General features: G+C 38.1%; 1 protein-coding gene across 2 annotated transcripts in view; it reads left to right on the plus strand.

Moving 5' to 3' along the window:
• NTRK2 (neurotrophic receptor tyrosine kinase 2) overlaps nucleotides 1-24,924 on the plus strand; it is a 223,857-nt gene that overhangs the window by 42,334 nt on the left and 156,599 nt on the right. The window contains exons 6-11 of one of the 2 annotated variants that reach the window (XM_054398237.1): nucleotides 1,126-1,262; nucleotides 4,106-4,238; nucleotides 5,887-6,190; nucleotides 9,032-9,062; nucleotides 15,827-15,925; nucleotides 17,076-17,175. In XM_054398237.1, the coding sequence (XP_054254212.1) occupies nucleotides 1,126-1,262; nucleotides 4,106-4,238; nucleotides 5,887-6,190; nucleotides 9,032-9,062; nucleotides 15,827-15,925; nucleotides 17,076-17,175 (804 nt within the window). Of the gene's footprint in view, nucleotides 1-1,125; nucleotides 1,263-4,105; nucleotides 4,239-5,886; nucleotides 6,191-9,031; nucleotides 9,063-15,824; nucleotides 15,926-17,075; nucleotides 17,176-24,924 lie in introns of both variants that reach the window. The other variant, XM_054398238.1, reaches the window with a different exon arrangement.

The raw sequence follows: 24,924 nt of genomic DNA on the forward strand, positions 1-24,924 counted from the left end.
AACTTGCCTGGAACAGTTGATGAGAAATGCTGTAAAGGAAGCCTAGGCTTTCTACAGAGTGTAGCAGCTCCAAAAGATGGCACAGTATCTTTCAAGAAATATGTGATACTCTTAACATGTTGCATAATTATTTGCTGTGTAAATAAATATGAATTGTGAGGTTCTGTGTGCCTGAAGTCTATTGATACTGCATTATTTCTGAAGATGGTTAGTACACAGTCCTATGTGTTTTTGCAAACATTCAGCATATATTTACTCTTCAGGAAGCTCCCATTGCTTTAGATACTGAAGAAAAAGATACAGAGTGATTTATATAAGATGGAGGAGGAGTCATGATTCTTGCAAAATGTTGGTTTTTTTGGGGGGGTGTGGGGGGTTTTTTTTGTGTTTCTGTTTTTGTTTTGTTTTTATTTGGTGGTACTGTATCAGTACTTTCTACTTTCCTGAGTCTATACCAAAGTCTCCTGAGTTGCCTTGAATAGCAGCTTTGTGCAAGTGCTAACCCTCTCTTCTGTTCTTTCTGACCTCCGACTTGATCTGTTCAATGCTCTGTTTCCTTCTCTTCATGTTTAAGATCTAGATTTTGGTGTGCTCTTTATGAGCTATGTCTCTCTGTGAGTAGGAGGTCTGCCATGTCTTGTGTGATACTAGAAGCTAATGGGATTTTCTTTCTTGTAACTGTTGTGAACAGCAGGAATGCCACAATGTCACTTTGTGGAAAATACAGAATTATTTGAAGCTGTTAGAGAGAGACAGATTAATTTAAATAATACGGGAAAGGTTTGGGTTTTTTCATTTTGGAGTTAAAGACTTATGTTAGCATAACTTCTGCTTACCCACCTGAAACATTTTCCTATAATTAACTTAATGCATTTCCACATGCAGTAATGTTTTCTTAGGGTGTGAACCAGAATAGGGGCAGAAAAAGGCTATGTAGCAGCTTAAAGATTGTACTTACTTGTGTTCAAAGATGCTGTTTATACTTGCTGACTGAGCAGTAACTGACCACAGTGAAAATGTGATTTAGTGGTGGTTTTGCTTGCTTTTATTCAGCTTGCTTAAAACTGAGTGGTGTCAGTATCTGTCAAATACAAATGCATGTGGGTTTTGTTGTTTCTGTTGTAGACTTGCCCTCAGCAAACTTAAGCAATTACAACATCACCGTTGTGGAAGGAAAGAGTGTCACATTGTACTGTGATACTACTGGTGGGCCAACCCCTAATGTGTCCTGGGTGCTCACCAATCTTGTTTCGAACCATGAGGTAAGTTTCATATTCAAATACATGACAGTTTAGAGAGAGGAGATACCTGCTGATGAATGGTGTGAAGGTTCATGTTCAGCTTTATTTAACTTCTTATGAAAAAGGTGAAATTGAAAATTATTGTCAAGATTACATTTATTTTCCAGTTATATTCATTCCAGAGTGACTGCTGCAGTGCTTTTAGAGAATAGCAGGTGTTTGTGCCTTGGCACCTTGATATGCACTGTTGTTTTCTGATGTTCACTTGTAAATGGAAGTACTGTAAATTTGTTTAAGTTATGTGGTGAATACTGAAACATGAGGTCCTTGTTATTATCACTGATCCTTACATGCAGAGAATGAGTCTAATCTGCTCTATTAAGGAAAGATCTTTGTGTCTCAAGTTTTAGTATATTTTCATACCAAAAGCTTGAAGTGTGCTGGAACTTGTTTAATTTTCTTTCCACAAACAAAGCAACAACAGGAAGCGATGAAAATTGAAGTAAAGATTTTACCAGAACGAATGGCAGAGTGTTTTTAGTGAAGTATGGTATTTCCTCAGTAAAATCACCTATGCAGGAGGAATTTGGAATTTTGAGATCTTTGTGTCTGGTATCTCTACCTTAACTGACTGCACTCTGGAGATAGAATGATAAGTTCTTTCTGATGGAGGTGTTGATAAGGAAAAATATAAGCAGATCTTTAACATGCAGCTGCTGACCTCTTAAATTGACATTATTGACACAGTAGGCAAGACCCTCTGTTATTTATAGTTTATGGCATAAACTATGTGCCATAATGTTTCCTACATGCATGGTTGTACAAACTGCCTAAAGCTTCCTAGTTTGTGCAAAATGGGGGATGTGTACTTCCCAAACTGTTTCAGCAGTGCAGAAGAGACAGGACCTCAGCGTCTTGCAAACTTTGTACCTTCTTCCTTGAAGTCATTATACTAGACCTGTGTAGAATTTGAAATTTGGCTAGCCTGTTTTTTGGTCTTATAAGTAAGAGCTCTGGTTTTATTTTTAAAATTGTCTCTAATCTATAAAGCTACCCAAAGGCATCAGCTGTCATCAAGAGCAAGAAATTAAAATAGTTTGGGGAACTTATGCCAAGTTGTGTGCTGTTTTTGGTTAGGTTTTTTTTTTTTTTTTGGTGTGTGCTATGAGCCAAAATAAATGTGGGATACTGTTCAAAAAGTGAGATCACCTCATTTTTTGACCCTCCTATCTTTGAAATGCCATGGCCAGTTTGCTTCAAGCTTTCTGGAAATATGCTATCCTGGGATAACTTTATCTTGAGATTTCAGAGGGGCTCATTATATAGCCTAATTATAACCTTGGCCATGGAGAACAGCAGTCTTTTCAGTAGCAGAAGAGCAAGTGCCTTTTAAGCCTCATTTGCCATTCACAACTATCCTTCTCCGTTTTATGAGTGTTACTTTTTATTTCCTGTCTCTCACTTCCCTGTCTCAGTTTCTGCTTCTTTCCTATGCTGCTTTGGCCTGTTTTCTTTGCCTTCTTGTTTTACAGTAATGTTAAGAAAAGTTAAAACTAAACTCTAGTCCTGCAAAGCTAGCTGTATGCTCTCAGTTTCTATGCTGATGTGTAATCTGATTGATGGTTAGATTTTTCTTGCTCTGGGTACCAACCCTGAGCCTGTGATCGAGCCCCTCTGTTTTCAGTCCAGTTTTAAGTGCTGCTCACTTCTGAGAGTTGTCCATAGAGAAATGTATGATGAGGTGTTTTCTTTTGCACTCACCTTCCATGTTACCACTGAAATCAAAGGAATTTTTAACTAGAGTTAAGGTGTCATGTCCAGTTTCAAAATTCTGCTCACGCAAAACTTTATGCAGGGGTGTTCCCACATGTCCTTGTTGACTGCTGCTGAAAGTTGCTGTGGTTTTACAGATGCAGTGTATTTTTTGTGTTCTGTGCAGCCCTGGTTTGTGTGCACCCTAAGAAACATACCTCAGAAATAGTTTTAAAAAATTATCCTAGTTATTGTTTATTTTCTGAATGTTTTGGTTGCTTTCCTATTAAAAAAATAATACTGCATTTTATGAAAAATTCAAATGTGGAAGTAGTAATTATTTGGAGATGGTATGAAGGGGCTGAAATTGTGTGAAAGACTGCATATTCAGTATGACATTTAAGGCTGTAAGTGGGCACTAAGCTTTTCAGAGTAATGAGAAGCAGGATTTCCGATAATCATAATTCTTACTTTAATTAGCCTGTGCTTGAACACATAAACCAGTGCTTGGACAGTAGCTTAGGTAGTGGAACATATATAATTTCTCATGGAAGGTTTCATGAGAAATAACTTTAAAGAGAACTTTGGTGAAGGATGAGGGAGAAGTGACATTGTTGTCAAGGTACAGCAGAGCTAAGAATGTAGCAGTGGAAGAGACATGAAGCATAAATATAGAGCAAAGACGCAAATGGAAGAGTAAAGCAAGTATTGAAACAAATGTAGGAGGAAAGAAAAAGTTCAGGGAGAGCAGAGAAAGATCACAGAGATTAGTTATGAAATGGAAGAGAGGGGTGAAAAAGGGTATGGAAGGAGAAAAAAACATTTGTGTAGAGGGGAAGAAGTGTTAATAAAACAGGCAGAAACTGAGTGACAGGACAGAAAAATGGTTTGGACCTTTGAATTCATTGCCAGTGATAGTTACAATTGGTTCTGTAGGTGTTTTGTGTCTGTTGGATAACACGCTAAAGTAAGATGCTGATGAATTTTGGACTGATACATCTAAATGGAAGGGAAAATGAAAAATGCGGTTCAGCTGTGACCAATGCTTCCCTCCCTTTCCATTATTCTTTATGCTGCAGTTGACATGTACGTGTTTTTCTGATCGCTTTTAGAGTGACACAAGTAAGAACCCTGCCTCGCTAACCATAAAGAATGTTTCATCCATGGACAGCGGACTGTGGATTTCCTGTGTAGCGGAGAACATTGTGGGAGAGGACCAAGCCTCTGCGGAGCTCACGGTATTCTGTAAGTACGCTGGCCTCCATACAGCCGCCAAGGCCAAGCTGCATTAGTGGCAACCATTTTGAGTATAAATACTTTATGGGCACTCACGTTGTTGAAACAGAACCCCTTAAGGCATGTGCACTGTCGAGTGCAGTTAATGTTTAGAGTAGCCCAACCTGCGGTTGTTGTATTTGTCTTTTTCAGCCCTACGTTCTTGCAAAAAATGTGTTTCTACATGCTTTATCTTGCAGTTAGAATGAGCTGTAATTAAATGTCTGAAATCTGAGATAGGTTTGTAAAAGTGTGCATGTATATATTCATTGTTAAAACTAAGAAGTGTGAATGCATCAAAAGACTCATAAAATGGGTTATAAGAGGCAACAAATGTTTAGGTTATCAATTACCCAAAGCAAAAACCATGTTGTTAAAAACGCAACACTCTTGCAACATTCATACTACCAGATGTAAATTTATTTGTCATGGCTTTGAATATTGTTTGTCAGGGAGAGACATGTAGTGTAGAGTCACTGACTTAGATCTAAGCTCCAGCCTGTATTCACTTTAATGTGAACTAGGCAACATGTTTTCCCAAGTCGCAACCTTCTGTTTAATTGAAGGAATGGATTGCTTTGTAGATGGCAAACAGTTCAGCATGTGCTCATGACTGAGTGAACTAGAAAAATCGCTGTAGATGTAGGTTTGTAGGTTAAATTTGAATATGTAATAGCTATGGAAAGGGACATAAAGTAGAAATATTTGAATGGTATAAGTGAGATTCTGAACGTGGCAGTATTACAGAATCATAGAATGGTCTGGGTTGGAAGGGACCTCTGAAGGTCATCTAGTCCAACCCCCTCTGCAGTAAGCAGGGGCATCCTCAGCTAGATCAAGTTGCTCAGAGCCCTGTTGAGCCTCACCTTGAATATCTCCAGGGATGGGGACCCCAACCACCTCCCTGGGCAACCTGTTCCAGTGTTCCACCACCCTCATGGTAAAGAACTTCTTCCTAACATCCAAATTATGAATGACAAAAAGGAGTATAACTAAATGAAGTTGGATGCCATTAAGAAATAGAACAAGTCTGTAAACTTGAGGCGTTTAGCATGTTTGAGCTAAAAATTACAAAATGTATAACAGAGGAAATAATCTTTCTCTGACAGCAGAATCCAGGGAATTAAGTCATCTGTTTTGGCTTTGATTCTGTGAAGAAAATAATCTGAAAGTTTGGAGTCCTAGCTGAATATATTCCCAATACTATTTGCTCTTGGCCAGCTTTTAAATATTTTCAATGCTGTTGTGTTCCTTCAGCACTCGTCTGCACCATTTCTTTCAGCAGAATAAACCCAAGATGCCTGTTTCCCCCTTCCCTGCGATCCCTGAACTTCCCACATCTTCCAGGGTTTAACTGATTGTAATTGTAACTACTGAATGTAGTTTGTTTTGTTTCTTTCTAAAGAACAGCTTCATGTAGGTTGTAAGCATAATATCTTAGGTAGAGCAGGTGGGTTCTTGTGTGAGTATCCTCCAAACAGCTACCTCTTTGACTAATAGCATACTTCAGTGTTGGTGAATGAGAAATACTTTCCTAATGACTTTGAGAGAATGGAGGGAATGGAAGAAAGACACATTCAGAATATTCTGATGTTTTTCACTCTTTTTTCCGATCTAGTTGCGCCAAATATCACGTTTATTGAATCTCCAACCCCGGACCACCACTGGTGTATTCCATTCACTGTGAAAGGAAATCCTAAGCCCACACTACAGTGGTTCTATGAAGGGGCTATACTGAATGAGTCTGAATACATCTGTACTAAAATACATGTTATCAATCAAAGTGAATACCATGGCTGCCTTCAGCTGGACAATCCTACCCACCTGAATAATGGTGCTTATACCTTACTGGCAAAGAATGAGTATGGAGAGGATGAAAAACGGGTTGATGCACATTTCATGTCAGTGCCTGGAGATGGTGAGTATAGTTTTTTTTTTTTTTTTTTTTTTTGTTAGCATTTACAGATTGATGAGGCTATGGAGACAATGCTCCTGGCCGGTTTACCTGTTTTAGAGGAAGCTTTTCTAAGTAAATGAATGAATGTCTTCAGGACTAGTTTTAAAATAATGTTTTTCATGAGCATTTTCTTCTTAAATCATCCTTTTGAATAGCCATTCTCTGTGCCAGTTACGGCTAGTAAAAGAATGCTGTTTCTGAAGTGTTTTTCTCAAACCTCAATTTTGATCCTAGAAAGCAGTGAGTGCCAATTTAGCCACTCTAAGTTTCCTGCGCTGCATGGGAATACAACTAGGTGTTGAAGGACAGGGAAGATGCCATTGCAGCATCTAGTGCCTTGTTGCAAAATTGGTAATGCGGTCCAGTGAGTTGATAATACGTTGTTTGGGACACCAGAGGGAGCTGGAGAGAAGACAAGGTAGAATGGGCAAAGCCGCACATCCTCACACTCATTTTGATGTCTCATTACCATTGGTTTTGTTGGAGGTTGGAAACCTGCATGCCTTAGAATATCTCAAGATGGTTGCTGACAAATATGCATCTTCAGTTGTGCTAACAGGTTTATCTCAGCCCTCCTAATGCTGTGAGCACATTCAAGGTGCACTAATTCATTGAAGTGAAGGGACTACTACGGTTGTTCATCATAGTTTGATCTTTTCCCATGTCTTCAAAACCATGTGTGAAGTAAGAGTAAGAAGTCATACATGTAAGCATATTGCTACATGTGGAAAAAATCTGAGTGGACCTTGCACAGCTGGACTGGGAGTAAAAAGCGTGTTTTTGCATAAACAGTTGCACAGTCATATATGAAAACAGGTACATATGTGTACCTTGCCTTTTAGCCACAGGGTATAAATAGCCTTATTTTCTGAAACAGCAGTGCTAGCGTTATCTGGCAGGAAAAATAAAAGTCAATATTTAAATTCTCTCTTCTATACTGCAGGCTACAGACAGTAAAAATACAGCTTGTATTTGCTCTCTGTCAGCTTAGTCAGCTGTAGGGGGAGGGATGGCAAGGCTTTTGCCTTCCCAAACTTAGAAGGAGAACCTGTCTTTATTTACTCCTACTGTCCTTAGTGCTCTTTTTCCTTATTTTCTCTGGAGTTCCTAAATAGACTTATTACAGAAACTTTCAATGATTTCCGTCCCTGGCATCTGCTAGTATTGCACTCGAGTAAAACAATTCACCTCGTAGATGTTCTGTGTACAATAGAAGTTCTCTTGCACCCTGATTATTTAATGTGGATTTGGCTTAATTTTCTTAACAGAGTAAGAGTTCATCTAATATGTTTAGGTGAATTTGTTATTTTTTTTGTCTTTAATCCAAGTCTGGTTTACTGTTCTGTTTTTCCTATATGCTGCTTCTCTGTACATTTAGGATTTCCTGATTTTTGCCTTTTAAATCAGTAAATAGAATTGTAGACATTTTCCAAATTAGAGAGACAGCACTATTTGTTCTGTCCTCTTTATACTCATAAAAAATATAAGTCTTCCAAGTAATCTGTGCTGTGTTTTTAAGCATTTTCCAAGTTCTGTGGTGGATTAAGCTTCACAAAAAGAATACAGAGGAAAGTGGACTATGTATAGACAGGATGTTACTACATTAGAAATCAGTTCATGCATAGTGGATAACACAAAACCAGTCTTAACAACAAAGGAAACTGTGTATCTACTTAGACTTCTCAATATTGTGTTCTCAATATTGTGTGGTTTTTTTTTTTTTTTTCTGTAAGAGTCACGGCATTGAGCTTTAGAAACATCACAATGGTACCTCCTCCACTGAAGCTTGCATAAAAACAAATGTTAAAGAACTACAGTTCTCAGAGCATTGTATTACAATTTGTTTTAAACTATTACTATTTAAAGCACTGTCAGGCTTTTTCAAACCATTAAAAAGCTTTTTCAGTGCTGTCGTTACTGTGTAGTTTCTTCTTTTGGCCCATATATTGTATAATGAAGCATAAAGATTGAGGCCCACGCCCTGGTATTATGTTCGTTTCCATGCCTTCATAACTGAATTAAATACCGGTCCTGATGTTTCATGGGGTGGAGAATACTCACTGAGCTTTAAACTGAATCTCTGTTTATTGCATCACTCACGGGCAAATGCTCTTGAAGGTAAAAACAACAGGAAAATATCTACCCCCACCCCAATCCTTAAACCTATGTAAAATGTAACTAGTCTGAAGGATAACCATGTAATACTCCACTTTGAAAGCTGCATCAAATATAATGAAGACATAATTCATGTAAGACACTCTCAACTTCTGTCACAGTACTTGCAGAACATTTTTTACTGTTTGGAGGATGCAGACATGGAAAGGAAAAGCATGTAGCACAGTGGAATTTTGACTGAGTTAAGGATAATAAAGTTATCAATGTTATATTCTACTAGATCTAACAAGCTTTAATCTTGCAAAGTTTCTGGATTCTTGTGAAGCTTTTCTTGTTGAGGATGATTTGATTATTTGAGACTACAGTGCAGTGAACAGTAAGCTAGAAATGTTCATATTTTATTGTGTAGGCTGTTCTCATGTTTGATCCAAAATAGCTAATGAATGTCAGAGGGATTTTTACCAATAATAAGTATTTTTAATTAAGCTTATTCATCTACCAGCTAAAACTCAGCTCAAGAAATTCAAGTCACATAGTATTTTGTCAAAGTAAAACAATATGTTAAATAGGCCTTAGAAGTAGCATCCTGCTTGTATAACATAACATAGGGTGCTTTTGAAGAAGTGTGTTTTTGGATTATTTTGCTGCTGCTTTATTTAAAAAACATCAACTTCATAAAGAGAGAAGCAAGAAAACCAAGTGTAGTTGATGTAGTTTATAAAGTTTGGACTAAGTCTCTTAATAATTTATTTACACAGCAACCTGTTCTGAGACCAAAACAGCAAAGATAGTCTGCGTTTGCCTTAAAAATGTGAATGTAAACATGCAAAATTTCTGTGCTGAAGTTTAATGTTAAAATAGACTTGCCTGATGTTTTGATGATTGAGTATTGCCTACATAAAAAATATCTACTAAATAGGAATTTGAGGTTCATAAACCATCCTGGTTATTTTTTCATAACTTTATTTGAAGTGTTTAACTATATGAAATATAGTTGAATGGAGCTGATAAACTCCCTAGTTTATCTCCCTAGCAGGAGTTAAAATAATCAGATGACTTTATCCCAATTCCAGTAAATTGTAACAAAAATGTTGCCATTTAACTCAGGAGTAAAGGCTTGGGAATGTTTTGGTTTTTTTTTTTTTCCTCTTAGATTACAAAATGTAAATGAGAAATACTGTCTTTCATCAGATGGATTTTTTTTTTTTATACTGGAAAAACCGAATCTGTGAACCTTTACAGACAGTGCTGGTCAGAAGTTGCTTCAAGACAGATAATAAAAACTTCCTTCACTTGTTATTTATTTCTGCAGATTGGAGTGACAGTTCTCATGGGGTCTATTAACCTATATTGGTGGATACTAGAATGTTATCAAATGCATTTAAAAGTGAACTTAATTAGCTACTGATGTTCTGCAAAGAAACTTCAACTCTGTTTAGTATTTTCAGGACAGATTCTCACACTGCTGACATAAGTAGAAAATGGTTTTCTGGTCATACTTCACAGTGGACTTCATGTGACTTTATGCCAGTGTAATGCCACTGACATATCTATATGGCATTATAAATAGAATTACGCTTTTTGAAATTTGATTAATCTTTAGTAATTCTAATTATCTGTTAGTTTTATTTTCAAACCAACAAAAAGAGTAAAATATGGAAGAGATGATTCAGAGCCTTATTCTTAAGCTATACTGTAAAAACATTGTAGATGAGAATGAATGAGTATGTTAATACCAAAAAACTATCTTTCAAAGCATGAATTGTATAATACTATGTTAATTTCAGTGGACATTCATTATACTCACACATGTGCTCAACCTTATATATATATATATATATATATATACAGTAATTAGAAAAAGCTGAAAACTGGAACTACTAAAATTTAAAAGAATGTAGACTAGATAAGTATCAATTTGGATGTGTGAAGGATTGCTTTTGAGACATCTAGGCTTTTTTTGGGGGGGTTGGGGGGGTAAGGGCTCTGTCTGTGCATTAGCCATATAATTGACTTTTTGGAAACATCCTTTTACAGAGCACATGAAATGGTGCTGCTTAGGTCATTGCTACCTGTAGCCCTTAACTTGCTGCTCACAGTGAAAACGGTTTGCTTTCACAGTGATTTGATAGCATATTTTTTTGACCAAATATAAATCAGTGATTGTTAATGCTCACTGAACTCTACTTCCACTTAAGGTCAGGGAGAATTTTACCCTTGATTTTTCAACAGGAATAGTTACTGTTGCAGTTACTTGAGATACATGTTAACAGAGGAAAGCAGAATTTTCCCCATTTGGCAAAATTCTAGCCTGTCTTTGCCAGAACTAGTGCCCTGTGCATTAGCTGTTTCACATGAAGCAAAATACTAACCTTTGTGATAGCTCTAAAATGATTTAAAATGGGATCTAATAAAAGGTGCTGTAATATAATGGTATTGCTTTGCGTTTCTGGAGGTGATGATCATTAATATTGTAAGTAACCTATCAGCTCTTTAAAAACTTATTAAAGAAAGTATTATTCTTCCAGTATTTGCAATCTGTTTACAAAGCTTTTTTTTTTTTTTTTTTCTCCTCTTTTCTCTTCTCCACATACAGGTAGTGGCCCAATTGTGGATCCAGACGTTTATGGTATATATTTGCTTTCCTTTGTCTTTTCTTTTAATGATAGAAATGAATTAATTGAAAGCATTAAAAGATTGAATGTTAGGCTCAGTTAAATCGAAATGGCACATATTATAACAATACTTTGCATTTTTGGTTCTTCTCCTGCCTTATATTATTTAAGGTACACAAGGGCAATATGATGTTTTACTTTGCTGCTTATGATTTATATTAGGAAAAACATAAATCCACTTCTATGAATGATTGCAGCTGATCCTGTAGGATGACAGCTGTCTGATATAGCTGAAAGGCAGATTTTGTGTACCCTTTGGAGGCATTTCCTGGAGGAAAGTGAGTTTCTTCTTACATAAAATTTATTTTTCAGGGATTATTCCGTACTTATTTTGCCTCCAAAAATGTACCCCTAAATTCCACTCAAAATGAAATTGGCACAAATAAGTTTTCCTGTGGGCAATTAATTTTGCTCTGTGAGCTTATTTCTGCCACCCCTTAATCTCTCTTGCATAAGCAGACCATCTCTGATATCTGAGTGTGTGCCAGAAGATTTGATGACACAGTGTTCACATTAGTTTTTTGGTTAGGTGAGATATTTTGGTGTAGTACAGTAGAAGCTGCAGAATGAAAAGCAGCTGACTTGCTTCACATAATACTTCTGATACATTTCTGGTGAGTAGGAAAGTCCATCCTAACCAACACACTAAAACACCCTTTAGCTTCCAGTAGAAGCTAAATCCATTTTGGTGTACTTTCTATTTGAATGAAATGGCCCATGACTCAGGTTTCCTTAAGTTGATTTCAATTTTATTGCTTTGATGCCTTTCCATGTCAATAAACTTCAGCAAATGTGCAATTGAAGCATCACTTTGGCTTTAAGTGCTTAGAAATGCTAAAATATAGCTACTCCTCCCTCTTTCCAAATTATTATTTTGTTTTTTTCAGGGGGGTAGGAAGGTGATGTTGGTTTGCACAATTTCTTACATGTATTTTATAGTCTATATGCATGAAGATTTTGTTTCTGAGCTCTTTATCTAAAGTTTCTGATGCCTGTGTATGGCTATGTGAGTGCTGGCTTCAAGTGGCTTGGGTAGTTTTCTGCTGAGGTTGTGCTTTGAGTTGAGCTTGTGGATCACAGCCTAGAAGACTAGCAGTAATGAAAGCAGCCTTCCTTTTTATTCCTTGCTTTTCTTTCTGCTGTTTGAAACTGCTGTCTTTGATCTTTGTTTCAGTGACTCAGAGCTTGCTTTGAGAAATACTTTGTAGTCCAGAGTGTTTCCCTAATTATTCCAAATTCAGAAGTCCAATTAGTGAGGTGAATAAATGAGGCCACCTGGAAAATCTACTATGCTTCTTCAGAAAACCACTGCCATCATGGCTGATAGTGAGACCCACAGGCCCTGAGCTGTTTTCATGAAGTTTTTTCTAGAATCCTCGATTGCTATGATAATGTGTTAACCCAGAGCTTAGACTATGTTGGAAGGAAGATTTAAAGCACTGCTCCCCTCTTCCTGCTCCACAATCTTCCCTTCAAGATCCATTTTTCATAACCCTGTGCTAATCATGTTGCAAATGTGCCTAGTGTAAAGGGTAAAGGCAGCAGCAGAGGATTTATTCCTGCTGGACACAGGCACTGTCTGTGTGTCTGTCAGCCTGTTGGCTACGGGTAAAGTTACTTGGAGCTGCTCCCTCGCAAGTGTTGGGGTGCTGCAGGCCTAGGGAGTCCCTACAGGTGTCCACGAGGGCAGGGCCTGGCAGCCAGGTCCATCCCACTGCCCAAGGCAGGATCAAGGCAGGTAGATAGGGAGACCGTGGGCAGCCGTAGCCCTAGGCATTGGGCACTGTCCTGTGACTGAGGCCAAGCAGGTCTAGGCTGCAGTGAGATAGAGACTGGAGACAGAGGTGATGAAGACAATCAGAGGATCCTTGGCTTGACGTTTTCCTTCATGTGCATCAAACCCCTTTGTATCTGGGTTTGGTCTGTCTCTTGGGAATTGACCTGCTGTGTCCTGTGCTCCATGTGAGGTGATTTCCAGATGTTTTCTGTGAAGTGTCTTGAGCACACAATGGGAATGCTAGAACTTATGGGGTTGCAGCAGGCTGCAGCTGGGGGGAGTTCCAGTTGCATGGGGCCTCCAGCTGCTGCAGGTGGGAGCAGTGGAAGCTTTTGCTAGTTCCTCTAGATCTCCTCTGTGGCATGTCTTGGAAAAAGTAGAAAGAGGAGGCTGTCCTGCCCTGAGAGAAGCAGAACTGCTCGCCTCGGGCTGAGCAGGAAGTCAAATGCAAAGTCATCTTCTTTGGCTTTGAGTTCACATCTTTGTGACATGCTTCTGCTTCTAATGTGATTGTGAACATGAGGGAGACAACATGCCTTGTATCAGCCAACCACCCACAGGACTGTGCAGTGTGACCCCTAGTGCTGGTGTGATTATGCTCTTGTCTATATCCCAACTGCTGTGCACCTTGTTTGTGAAATAGCTGCAAAATGCTGCCCAGCCTTAGTTGTGATTCACTACATATGGTTCTGCATGAAGTATGCGGCACCGGAGACCTTGGCCCTGAAGCAATACAAGTTTGACGTAGCATGACTCAAGAGGTGTGACTGTCTGTATCAGAGTGCTTGGTGTGTATGTCAGGATTTCATAGTGAAATGAACAGGAATTTGTTTAACTTGGAATTGCATGGTTTTCGCTGGATAGGTATTGCCTGTGTTTTCCTTCCCTGGCTCACCCATTTCAAGAGGCTTTGAAGATCTGGAACTGGTTCAAATGCAAACGCTTTACAGTTATACAGCAGGGAATGGCAGTGTAACCCAAGCCTACCAACGTGGCCTGCTTTAGCTGTTGCCCGTTTTAGTATAAAAGTATATTCATAGGATCCATAGACGAGACCTGAAACAGTTTATGCATAGTTCTCATTAGTCCTTTCAGAGTGCGATTATAGGTAGCTTAGTACAGACATGAGCATAAATGGAAGTGCAAATACCATAGGTTTTTGCCCACCTCCTTTTACAGGTAAAATTAAGAGGAAATAATGTTCCTCTTGAAAGCTTGTATTAGAGAGACAGAGCAGTGAAGACTCTAGTTTTTTTTTGTGGGTTTTTTTTTTTTTTACATAGTGGTCTTACAAAGCTAGTATAAATAAAGAGCTGGTCAAAACTATCATTCTGAAGATTTTCCCAGTTAATTGTGAAGGAAGCCCAATCTTGGAGATTTTTTTTTTCGGTCACTTGCAGACACAACTCAGTTCACAAAAACTATCTCAGCTGTGGCAAAGTGTGTAGTCATGGTACTGGATGGTCCGCACAGCACCTTGTCTGAGTGTTTAGGCTGCTGGCACAGGTGAGCTCTTCAGGCAGGATTTGTGCTGCCAAGAACTGAAGAGCACTCTTTGCCTTTTTTTTTTTTACTCTTCTAACATTTCAGCATAGGAATAGGCAGCAGTGCTGAGTTGGAGAATTCAAATGGTGAAAGACCAGGAAGTTAAATTTTGTTTCTCATAAAACTTCTGTATACTGAATATATATTTTGGCTTAAAAGTGTCCTACACTTTGGCATGCATAGTATAGAGCCAAACTAAACTGTGTGAGCTGATTAGACAACCCAAATGTAGAAACTGTAACCCTGGTGCTAGAGGTGGCTGCGTAGCTTCAAATACTAAAAAATCTGCACCCTATTGAGTACTTTGGAGAAAACAAATGTGTTCATGCATGCATGAACTTCAAAGGCCTACTGCAGCTTGCTGCTGGCATTCCCAGCTGAGCTCTCCAAAGTGGCCTTGGGAGCTAAAGAAGATAAATTTGAAGGAAGTGCAGGCCCTCTCTGCCCTTGATCAACATCAGCTCTGTGGTCAGAAGAAGAAGCAGAAGGGTTCCTACTTCTGTAGTTAATAAGAGCTGTGTTAAAAATTTATCTGTAGTCTTATGGCACTGATTTTAATCCAAATGCATAAAGAAATAGGCAGTTAATTGAATATTTAAAATACAGTGCTGGAGGTGCATTTTGTAATAGATGCAGTTATTGCCCTTACTTGTTTCTTTCATCTGCATGAATTATAAAGTTGAAAAGTTATGTAAATTTCCAGATGTAATAATTTTTTTGAGTCATCAAAAAAAATTGTTGTAATGCACCTTTCTGTAAGTTTTTGTGTGTACTGTTTCATTCATTTTATCTAATTTGAATAATTTCGACAGGAATTAATGAACTGTAAATATCTGTGGTTTGTTTTAAAATAATTATAAATAATTAAGCCATGTTCATTCTTTTGATGAAATAGTTCTGGATTCTCCCCTGCAGACCTGCCAGTGGAATTATTTTGATAAATCAAATTTCTTCCAATTTTTTTTAAGGTTTACCAATGTGAGAGTTTGTGATGCTAAACTGTAACCTCTGTACACACAACATTCTTTTTCATTAGTCTTTAAATGAAGAAGAACAACAATAAGCTTTTCTCAGCTGAATGCAAAGTCTCCCAGATAGTATTTAAGACTCTCCTATATTTGGCTGAATACAGGGCCGTAGAAGTCCAGACTGTAGACAGTCTTTTGTTTTTAATAGGAAGTCGAAAGTGCATAAATAACAGCATTATGGATGGAATTCTTTAGTTTTTCAGCAGAGATACACAGTATGTTGTAGATAACTTCTCTTTTCAAGATTGTCAGTCACAGCACATTTCTTCCATTGTCTGCCACAGGGATCCATTCTCCAAACATTCCAGCTACATTAGCAATTATGTATCATTTCCAAGGAGCTGAAAGTCCTGAAAGTTGTTAGTAGCCTTAAGATCATACAGAAAAGAAATAATAAAGACACCCTTTCCCCTCTAAGTATATGAAATTATAAAAGTAACCTTTTTTTCCTTTCCTAAGAGTATGAAACCACGCCTAATGATCTTGGAGACACCACAAATAACAGTAATCAAATAACTTCTACAGATGTTTCCAACAAAGAGAATGAAGATAGCATCACTGTAAGTTTATACATAGTTTCCTGATCCTTAATCTTGAAGACTTTCTCACTGTATAACTCACCAACAAGTGTTGCGATAGGACCCTGAGCTACTTGAACACCACAGCTAATGCTGTGTTATGGTCAAAACTCAGGAAAAAAAGAAAAAAAATATACACAACCCAAAGGCCCCAGCAAAATCAATGCTTCCCAATGCTTCCCCTGTTTTTTGAAAAACTGAGTTACTTTACAGTCCATGTGAAATTGCTTATTTTGTTTTGTATTTTCTGAACGTATAACTGTAATTTGTTAGCCTAAGAGTTTGCTTCTAATTTTAGCCATAGGGAGCAACTCTTTATTTACAAAATAAATAGATCCCAGGTAAATTGAAGATTTTTTTCTGAATTCCAGTCCTGGAGTTAACTTCTCCTTCCAGAAAGGAAGTACTGCAACGAACTTTGAAATTCTAGTTTTGCGTTTTTAAAATATGATTTCATGTAAGTGTTTTAGACTATTTTGCAGTAGATTTTAGTATAAGTATGTGACTTGGTGGGCCTCTTCCTTTGTGCTCTTCTGAACTGAATTGTTGGAAGCCAGTAGTGGGTGTCCAACCCATTCAATAATGCAGCCTCTCTACTCATCAATGAGTCTGTAAAACAGCAGGCAGTGGGGAGTGTATAAGTTTGTGAGCCAGAGAGCGAACTGTGAGTTGAGACACTCTGCTAAAAAATTGAGATGGTCCCAGACCGAGTCATTTAATGGCTGAGATTGGAAGGGACCTCTGGGAAATCCTTGTCTAGTCCTCCATGCTTTTAGAGCAGGGCCAACATGGACACTCAGTCTCCAGAGATGGAGATTGCACAGCCACTACAAGCAATCTGTACTAGTGTTCAACCACCTTTACAGTAAAAAAAAAAAATAAAATTCACTCCCTCCCACCTTCCTTGAATGTTGTAAGATGTTGAAAAAGTTCTCAGAGCTGTCTGAATCTCTATTCTCTGCAGATAGAAGAAACCTCAACAAGCAGCTGTTCTCTGTACACTTTGAGAGGAAATGTTGCCCAGTTGAAATGAATGTTTTTACCTAACTGGGTTAATCAAAATGTGTGCTGAATGTCTGTGAAAGTAGTTCATCAAAACAAATCAAGCAGATCTCTTTATGTCTTTTTTCAGGTGTATGTTGTGGTGGGAATTGCAGCACTGGTGTGCACTGGCTTAGTAATAATGCTCGTTATTCTGAAATTCGGAAGACACTCTAAGTTTGGGATGAAAGGTAAGCAGGGTCATGTTTCATACCTTCTGTAATTGTTGTGGGTTGTATGAGCTCCTACCGTAGACTTTTGCACTGAGCAGTCAGCTAAATTTACTGGCATCACATTTAGTATTTTGTTTATTCATCAGGTAAGTATGAGCAGAGGCAGATGTAGGTAAAGTGTAGAATTTTGGATCAAACCATTCTACTTCTCTTTTTTTTTTTTTCTCAGGACAAATCCCATTTCTCTCCCTTCTGCTGCAGAGCCCCTCTGGACACTTCCTGGTGTAAAACATTGCTTGAGTCAGTGTAGGCAGAAAAAAGATAGGAAATGAAATTTCTTTTAATAGGAGTTTGATTCCATGAATTTGGTGAGAATATATGCTGTATATAAGAGGTATGTTAGTCCATATTAAAATGTCATATTACGGTGACAGATTTGAGGGGAAACAATGGCAAGAGCCAAAGGTGCATTTGCTTTCTGACAGATATATTTTCTTGATCTTCTGTTTGTATCTTGGGAAATAGCAACTGGAGTGAATGACAAGTGATCTTGTCCCTGTGGAAGGAGGAAATCTCAGCCCTTCTGTTTATTAATTTATTTATTTTATAGCCAGGTGGAGGTATGTGTAACTCAGAGGTACCTGCAGCAACTCTGTTACCCTATTATTTTAGTGATGCCATCTGTGTGTGCCTAGCAATATGAGTGAAATGGTATTAAAGAAAAAAGGGGAAAAAATCCACTTGCTGTTTTGTTGGAGGGTCTAAAATGTCCTTTGCTGTATGCTAAAGGAGGTGAGTTTTGTTCTTAAGATGGGCTTCTTTTAGATGAGGATCTGACAAAAGAGTGGTAAGTAGTTTTTTTAAGGATCTCCTGTTAACCACATGTCTTACCTCTCAGCTATGCTCATGACGTAGTACCACTTGGATGTATATTTTTGGTAACTCTTACTTGCTCTTGACAAGTGCTCTTTTCAGAGGTATCTACTGTATATTTTGTGTTTCTGTATTCTATTTAGAAGACAGTCCCTGGAACAAATGGGATTTGAGCTGAGCAGAAACGTAGTTGGTGTAGATTAGCTTGCTGGAATGGCAATATTTTCTCTCAACCTCCTTCTGATAGGACATAGTCTCTGCTCTTTGGAGTAGCATTAAAAGAGAGGGTGGTCACTGTGGAATACCCTGAATAGCAACACAAAGCCAGCAGGACACAGCTGCAGAGCTTTTGCCAAACACTAGAAAAGACTTTCTGTGACTGAACAGCAGTGTAAATTGTATTTTTATCTAAGGCTTTCTGAATTGCATTTTGGTGAAGTAGGTGCAGGATAGATGAGTGCAGCAATGAGAAATGTCTCTTTAAAACCGAATGCTAGTTATGTTTTTCAAAATTTGCATTAAATATTTCAACACTACATTATTGGAGGAACTAGGAGGTAAACTGTGCCCCAAGGGAGAAATCAGAAGTTGCATTTTCTGCAGTAACATGTTACGTTACCTTCCAGGAAGCTGCTTACATGACAGTTGTTTTTCAGTATCTTCAGGTAGAGCCTTTCTTACAAAAACAGTTCTCTTTCCTGATCAGTAAATTTCACTTCAATATTTTTTGGTGCAGAATTGTGCATGTAGATTTTTGTAGGGACACCCTCATATATGGTGTTTATTTTAGTCCTTAAATTTGATCAGTGATGGTTAGGAATATCAGTAAAACGAGTTCACAGTTCAGATACACTCCTTCAGAAACTGATCAGAGGCATCATATGTATGGTAGTGGTGACACATCACAGAGAGCTACATACAACTCTTAAATGTTTCATTAGAAAGGAGTGACCTTAAGTTGTCTCTGAAGTGGACCTCAAACTTCTTCAAAGTTTGCATTCACAACTGAGCTTCACAGTCTGATCTGTCCATACCCCAGAGTCCCAGAAAAGCTGTCTCCATTTTTCATCACTATTATTGAATGTATATAAAAGTAGTACTTAAAGACCTGAGATTGGAACAAAAAAATTGATATGTAATATCCAGATTAATAATAAAATACTGCCTTCTCTGAAAAGCCTGCAGCATAAGTATATATAGAGAATTCATAAATGAAAATAAACAACCTGGCATATTTGAGCATGTGGAATAAAAAATGCAAAGGTGAAGAGAAATATTTTCCAGTCATTATTATTCAGTACAATAAATAGAAAATGTGCTTCTTGGAAATTCTAAATAAAAGTCAGCTACCTGTGAACTCCTGGAGTCATTTCCCATTGGATTCAATGACAGCAAAATTAGTCTCAATTTAGCATACAAACATTGCATTGTACTTGGTGATTCAATACACAATCTTAGTAGGGAAGTGAGAAGGAGTAAAATATGCAGACTAGTTGGATGGAAAGCTAGACATGAGCCAACAATATGCACTTGCAGCCCAGAAGGCAAATCATGTCCTAGACTTCATCCAAGGAAGCATGGCCAGCAGCTTGAGTGAGGTGATTCTTCCCTTCTGCCCTGCTCTGGTGAGACCTCACCTGGAGTACCTTGTCCAGCTTTGGGACCCTCAGCACAAGAAGGACATGGACCTGATGGAGGGGTTCCAGAGAAGGGTCACAAAAGTGATCCAAGGGCTGGAGCATCTCTCCTGCAAAGACAGGATAGGAGAGTTGGGGTTGTTCAGCCTGGAGAAGAGAAGGCTCTAGGCAGACATTGTTGTGGCCTTCCAGTACCTGAAAGCTGGGGAGGGACTACTTGTAAATGTATGTAGCCCTAGGACAAGAGGCAATGATTTTAAACTAAAGAAGGGTAGATTTAGACTTGATATTAGGAAGAAGCTCTTTACTACTATGAGGGTGGTGAAACACTGAAACAGGTTGCTCGGGAAGGTGCTGGGGGCCTCATTGCTGGAGAGATTCAAGATCAGGCTTGATGGGCTCTGAGCAACCTGATCTGGTTGGGAATGGCCCTGCTTTCTGCATAGGGTTTGGACTAGATGATCTCTAGAGAGGTCCCTTCCAACCCGATGCATTCTGTGATTCTATAAAAATAACAGAGGAACTGGAGTAGAGAGAGCAAGGGAAGGTTTGTGAATTCCGTGAAAAGATTTATTGAAGAGTAATTCTAGTCTTGTTTGATCCTACCTCTCATGTTGAAAAGTAAATTTAAATAAACAACTAGTTGCAGCACAACCAGTGTGTTGCATAGTTTGCAAATGTTAACATAGCAGCATGCCACTAAGCATGAATAGAAGTATGGAGGAAACTGATGGATGATGAATCACTGGATAAAACGAAAGAGCATAATTCAGTTAAAAGGATGAAAACCTTTTTGCTGAGTTGAACGATAGTAAATTTTAGCACAGGTTATCTGTGTTCCAGCAACAATGCAATATCCTTAGTGCTCCTTACTTGCTGAGGAAGTTGGAAGTGGATGGTTATGGACAAGAGTGTTATCACAGTGCATTATTATAGCAACAAATGAAAGTTCTGTAAGTTTTTCAAAACCAGAAGGAAGAGAGAACCCAGCTCTCCCTGAAACAGCCATTGTCAGAAATAGCAGGAAACATCCTTATTCCCTTTGGGGTGAGAAGGATTTGGTTGTTTGTTTTTATATATGTTTGTATGAAGTTTTGATCAGTGCTGTGAGCTGTGTGCAGTATTGCAAAAGTAAGGGATCAAACAGTCTGAAATGCCCTCATACTTCGGTAGTTCCAGCTATCTTCTTCTGCCTGTGGGCTTAAGAGTTGTATTTTGAAAAGTGCTTCTCCGTTGTGTTTTCTTAACTATCCACAATATCTAAATATAAGTCCTGACTATGAATGCTTTGCTCTTTTCACAGTCTTTAAATAAAGTCTGTGTAGTTCAGGTTACAGAAATCTGTCTTTCTCTGATCAGGTATTGAGATTGTGTGGGTTGGTTTAAGAAAGAGAACAGTGTTCCTTTTAGGACAAACACCCCAAAAACACTACCTTTCCTTCAAACCCTGGTCATAATTTTTGAGTGTAAGTTTAAAATTTGAACTGTCAGTCAGGATGCTGTGCTCTTTCACCAAGCTGATTAAAGGCTATGAACACACCCATAGATTTTGTCTGTTGAAGTCAAACCAGGATATTTTGTCCTAGTTCTTGATAGCTTTTTCTGTTGTACGGTTTCTGTAACTCCTGTGCTAGGCCATGAACTTCCTTTGAAACTTTTTGATGAAAAGCATTGGTTGTTCCAACAGGAGCACATTGATAGTCAAGCACTAATATTTTTTTCTCTGTGTGTCACTCAGTGTACTGTTTTTGCTTGTAAATTCTTGTTGTATTTCGAGCTTTGGCCTGAAAGACGGTACAGGAGAGGGCGGCTTGAAACACATTTTCAATTGCAGTATGTTTTTCAGATACTGTACAGTATTTAGTTTAGGTGTGAAACGTGGCACAACTGCATGACAAAAGCATTCTTACAAATCACTATTGTCTTTCTGACACAGTGCCTCCATGATGACTTAAAGTCTAACCCTTATTTACCCAAGTAATAATATTTACATGACTTTAAATACAGTGTTATGCAGGTAAGTGTGGAGGGCTTTACCATTCTGTAAACCATTTATTGAAGCTTTTGTGTATTCTTTTACACAAAACTATAGGACCAGAAGGAAAAAGTCTTACCTGTCGTATTTTTTCTGTAAACGTATAGCAAATAGTCATTGTATTCTCTGCTTTAATACTTAGCTCCATGTCTTTGTGGGAGAGGGGCTGATTGCAAGGGGCTTCAAAATAAACCCTGCTTCATTCACATTGGTGGCTGAAGAGTTGAGATTTTGAGACTGAAGTGTTCAGATGACACTAAGTGAGTGGTTTTGAGAACTGCTGTAAGAAAAAAGAGAGTTGGTCTATCTATTATTAACTCATGCATTATCATGTCTTCCTTAAACAATTGAGTTTCTTATGGACTAAGAAGAATGAATTGCAGTTGAGCTTTTACTGCATTTAATTCTAAAACAAGTACAAATTACAAGCTTTGCATCTTCAGCAAAGACCTGCTGTTTGACAAATAGGATCTAACATTCAAATTGGTCTGCAATAAGCTTGCAGTGAGTAAGCTTCCTGGACAATTTTGCCTTATTTGCCGGATAATTAAGAAGACCACTTTGTAGCTTAAAAACATCCTTAACTGCTTGGCCTCCATCAAGTCACTGAAAACCTGAATTTTGCCATTTGTACCTATAGAATTGATTTTTTTGCTGTGTTGTACCTACCTAACTACTGGTTCTGTGGGCGTTGATCTTTTAATGTCTTTAGAACATTTCATTACTTAGTCAATGAGCAGAATATGAAAGAGAGATTAATTCATGTGAGTCAGTGTCGTAAGATAAAATGTAGAAAAAATGAATGTGATCAAATTGGCAGTATTTTTAGTAAGTAGACATGTAAAGGCAATGATGATATTGCTCATCTGAACCACAAAAAGGAAGCTCATTTTATTGTTTGACACTGACATTCCAGTCCCTGTAGTCACAGACAGATCATATATATTGTCTACCTTGGGTGCATCACTTGTATAATGGGGCCAGTAATACTTACTTACCACATGAGCATTTCAAAGATGAAATTATTAATGCTTCAAAGTATCTTACTCTGAAGAAGTAAATTGCTGTAAGTACTTCAAAGGGTGAGAGTTCTTATGAACTAAACCATGAAAGTTGTTTTGTGTAAAGAATTCTACAAAGGTCTTAAAGTATTTAAGCCATCTTCTCTTAATGTTCCAATAAAGGAGTGTTTCTTAAAGCATGGTTTTGAGTTTGTGTCACCCTATCAGAACATACTATTAGGCATTTCCAGCTTTCCATTTTTATTGCTTATATAAAATCTGCTATCTAGGTCTCAGTGTTCTCTTTATGGCTGCTTTTGTTTTTTTCTATGTCTGATCTTAAAGTGCAAGGTAAAAAAGAGATTCTCTAGTAGGATCTCAAGCCAGTGGGCAACATGCCTCATGTATACCAAAGGATTTGGGAGAACATCTCAAATCTGAGGCTGGAGGATTTTTGGTGATGACATAGTGCATTTGAGTATGATCTCCTTTGCTTACAGAATTGAAACTCAATTGTAACAATCAAGGCAGAAAAGGAGACGTTAACTTTTTGAGAGCTTTTCATTATTCAGACTGCTGTACTGATGGATATTATTAACACAGGAAAACTATCTGAGACCTTATGTCAGTTACTAATAAAAATATGTAGAAAGAAAATGTAAACAAGTACCTGTTGTATTCCATTCTTCCTCCCCCCGAAAAAGTATACTGGCAGGTGATAGGATGAAGGATAATATATGTATGTGGAATGCATGAAGCAAGATGAACCGGAGTACAAGGGAGATGCTGATTATAGAACAGCTTAAACATGAAATGGAAAGATACTGAAGAGCAATAAAAGTAATAATGGATGCAGTAGAAATGAGGAGAGTTGAAAATCATGGTTGCCTAATAGGGACTGAGGTTCACAGAATTAGCACAGCTCCTAGATCAAGGAAATGACTGAAGAAAAGAGTCAGTCTTAAGGTATAAACTTCAGAAGCCCAACCCCATGTTTAGTCTATATCCACATTTGCTTCACAAGTTTTTAGTTTACAGAGCCTGGAGTTTCTGTTTTAGTTCTAATGTGCAAAGGGTAAATGCTTACCTGCTTTCATGTGAACTTTTGCCCATATTCAGGTCATACTGGTTTGAGAATGCGTTAGTTTGTGAGGGCAAATTGTGGTTTTAGCTTTCTCTCATGTAGAGAGAGTGGAGAATGAGAGTAATGGGAAGTAGGAGAGAAGGTGGGTCATGATAATTAAGTGTTTGCCTGTAATCAGAATGCAATCAGGCACAAAGATGCATTTGAAGAAGCTTTCAGATATGATGAGTGAATGGGAAGCAAAAAAATAAGAGCAAAGAATAGCAAAGCCAGCCTGTGTTATTTATGTATTTATTTTTAAGTGCCCCCAGTTCTTTAGTGCTTTAAACGTCATTCACCACAAAATACATATGTGCCTCATTGCAACCATGGTTTGAGGAAATGTTGAGGCTAAATGAGGCTACAAAACTAGATGCTGAAAACCAAGCAGTTCCTGAACATGTGTATAAACTTGGATAGTTCCTAGTAGAGGTGAGGCCCATACTGCTGATTGGATATCTCTAAGGATAGAGACTGCACAGCCTAAGTCAATGTGTGCCAATGTTCTGTCACCCTTACAGTGTATAATTTTTCCTCCTTAAATTCAACTTCCTATATTTCCACTTGTGCCCATTGCTGTTTGTCCAGTTACTGGACACACTGACTCACGCTGCAGAGCAAAATATTAAAATGGGTACATAAAGATAACGTGGACAAAGACACTTTCTAAACTGTTCTGTGTTGCCTTTCAGTACTGGCTTAGTTGTGAAGACAATGTGACACTGAAAGTTATTATTTGCAGCACAGCAGTAACGTTTTTCAGGGAAATTTTGACTCAGGCATGTGAATATCAGTTGACTAACACCACTGGGGATTACAAGTAGATGCTGCTTAGGACTTTGCTCCACTCCTTTTACAACATGTGTTGGACTTTGCGTGTTTCCTTCCATTTGTGTTCCTCAGCTTTCAAAGACTGATGAAGGATTCTTTCTCTGATCAAGTTACATTGATTTCTGTAAACAACTCTGAAGTTTGAAACTAATTATTTTTCCCTGCCTGAGCTTAGGGCAAACCCTGTGTTTGTCATAAATAGTAGATAGTACTATTGCTCTGCTTCATAAAGTTCTGTTTTCAAATGCTTGGCCATGGTAGCTGCAT

This window comes from Indicator indicator, chromosome Z (genome assembly GCF_027791375.1).
Source record: "Indicator indicator isolate 239-I01 chromosome Z, UM_Iind_1.1, whole genome shotgun sequence".
Classification (NCBI taxonomy): Eukaryota; Metazoa; Chordata; class Aves; order Piciformes; family Indicatoridae; genus Indicator; species Indicator indicator.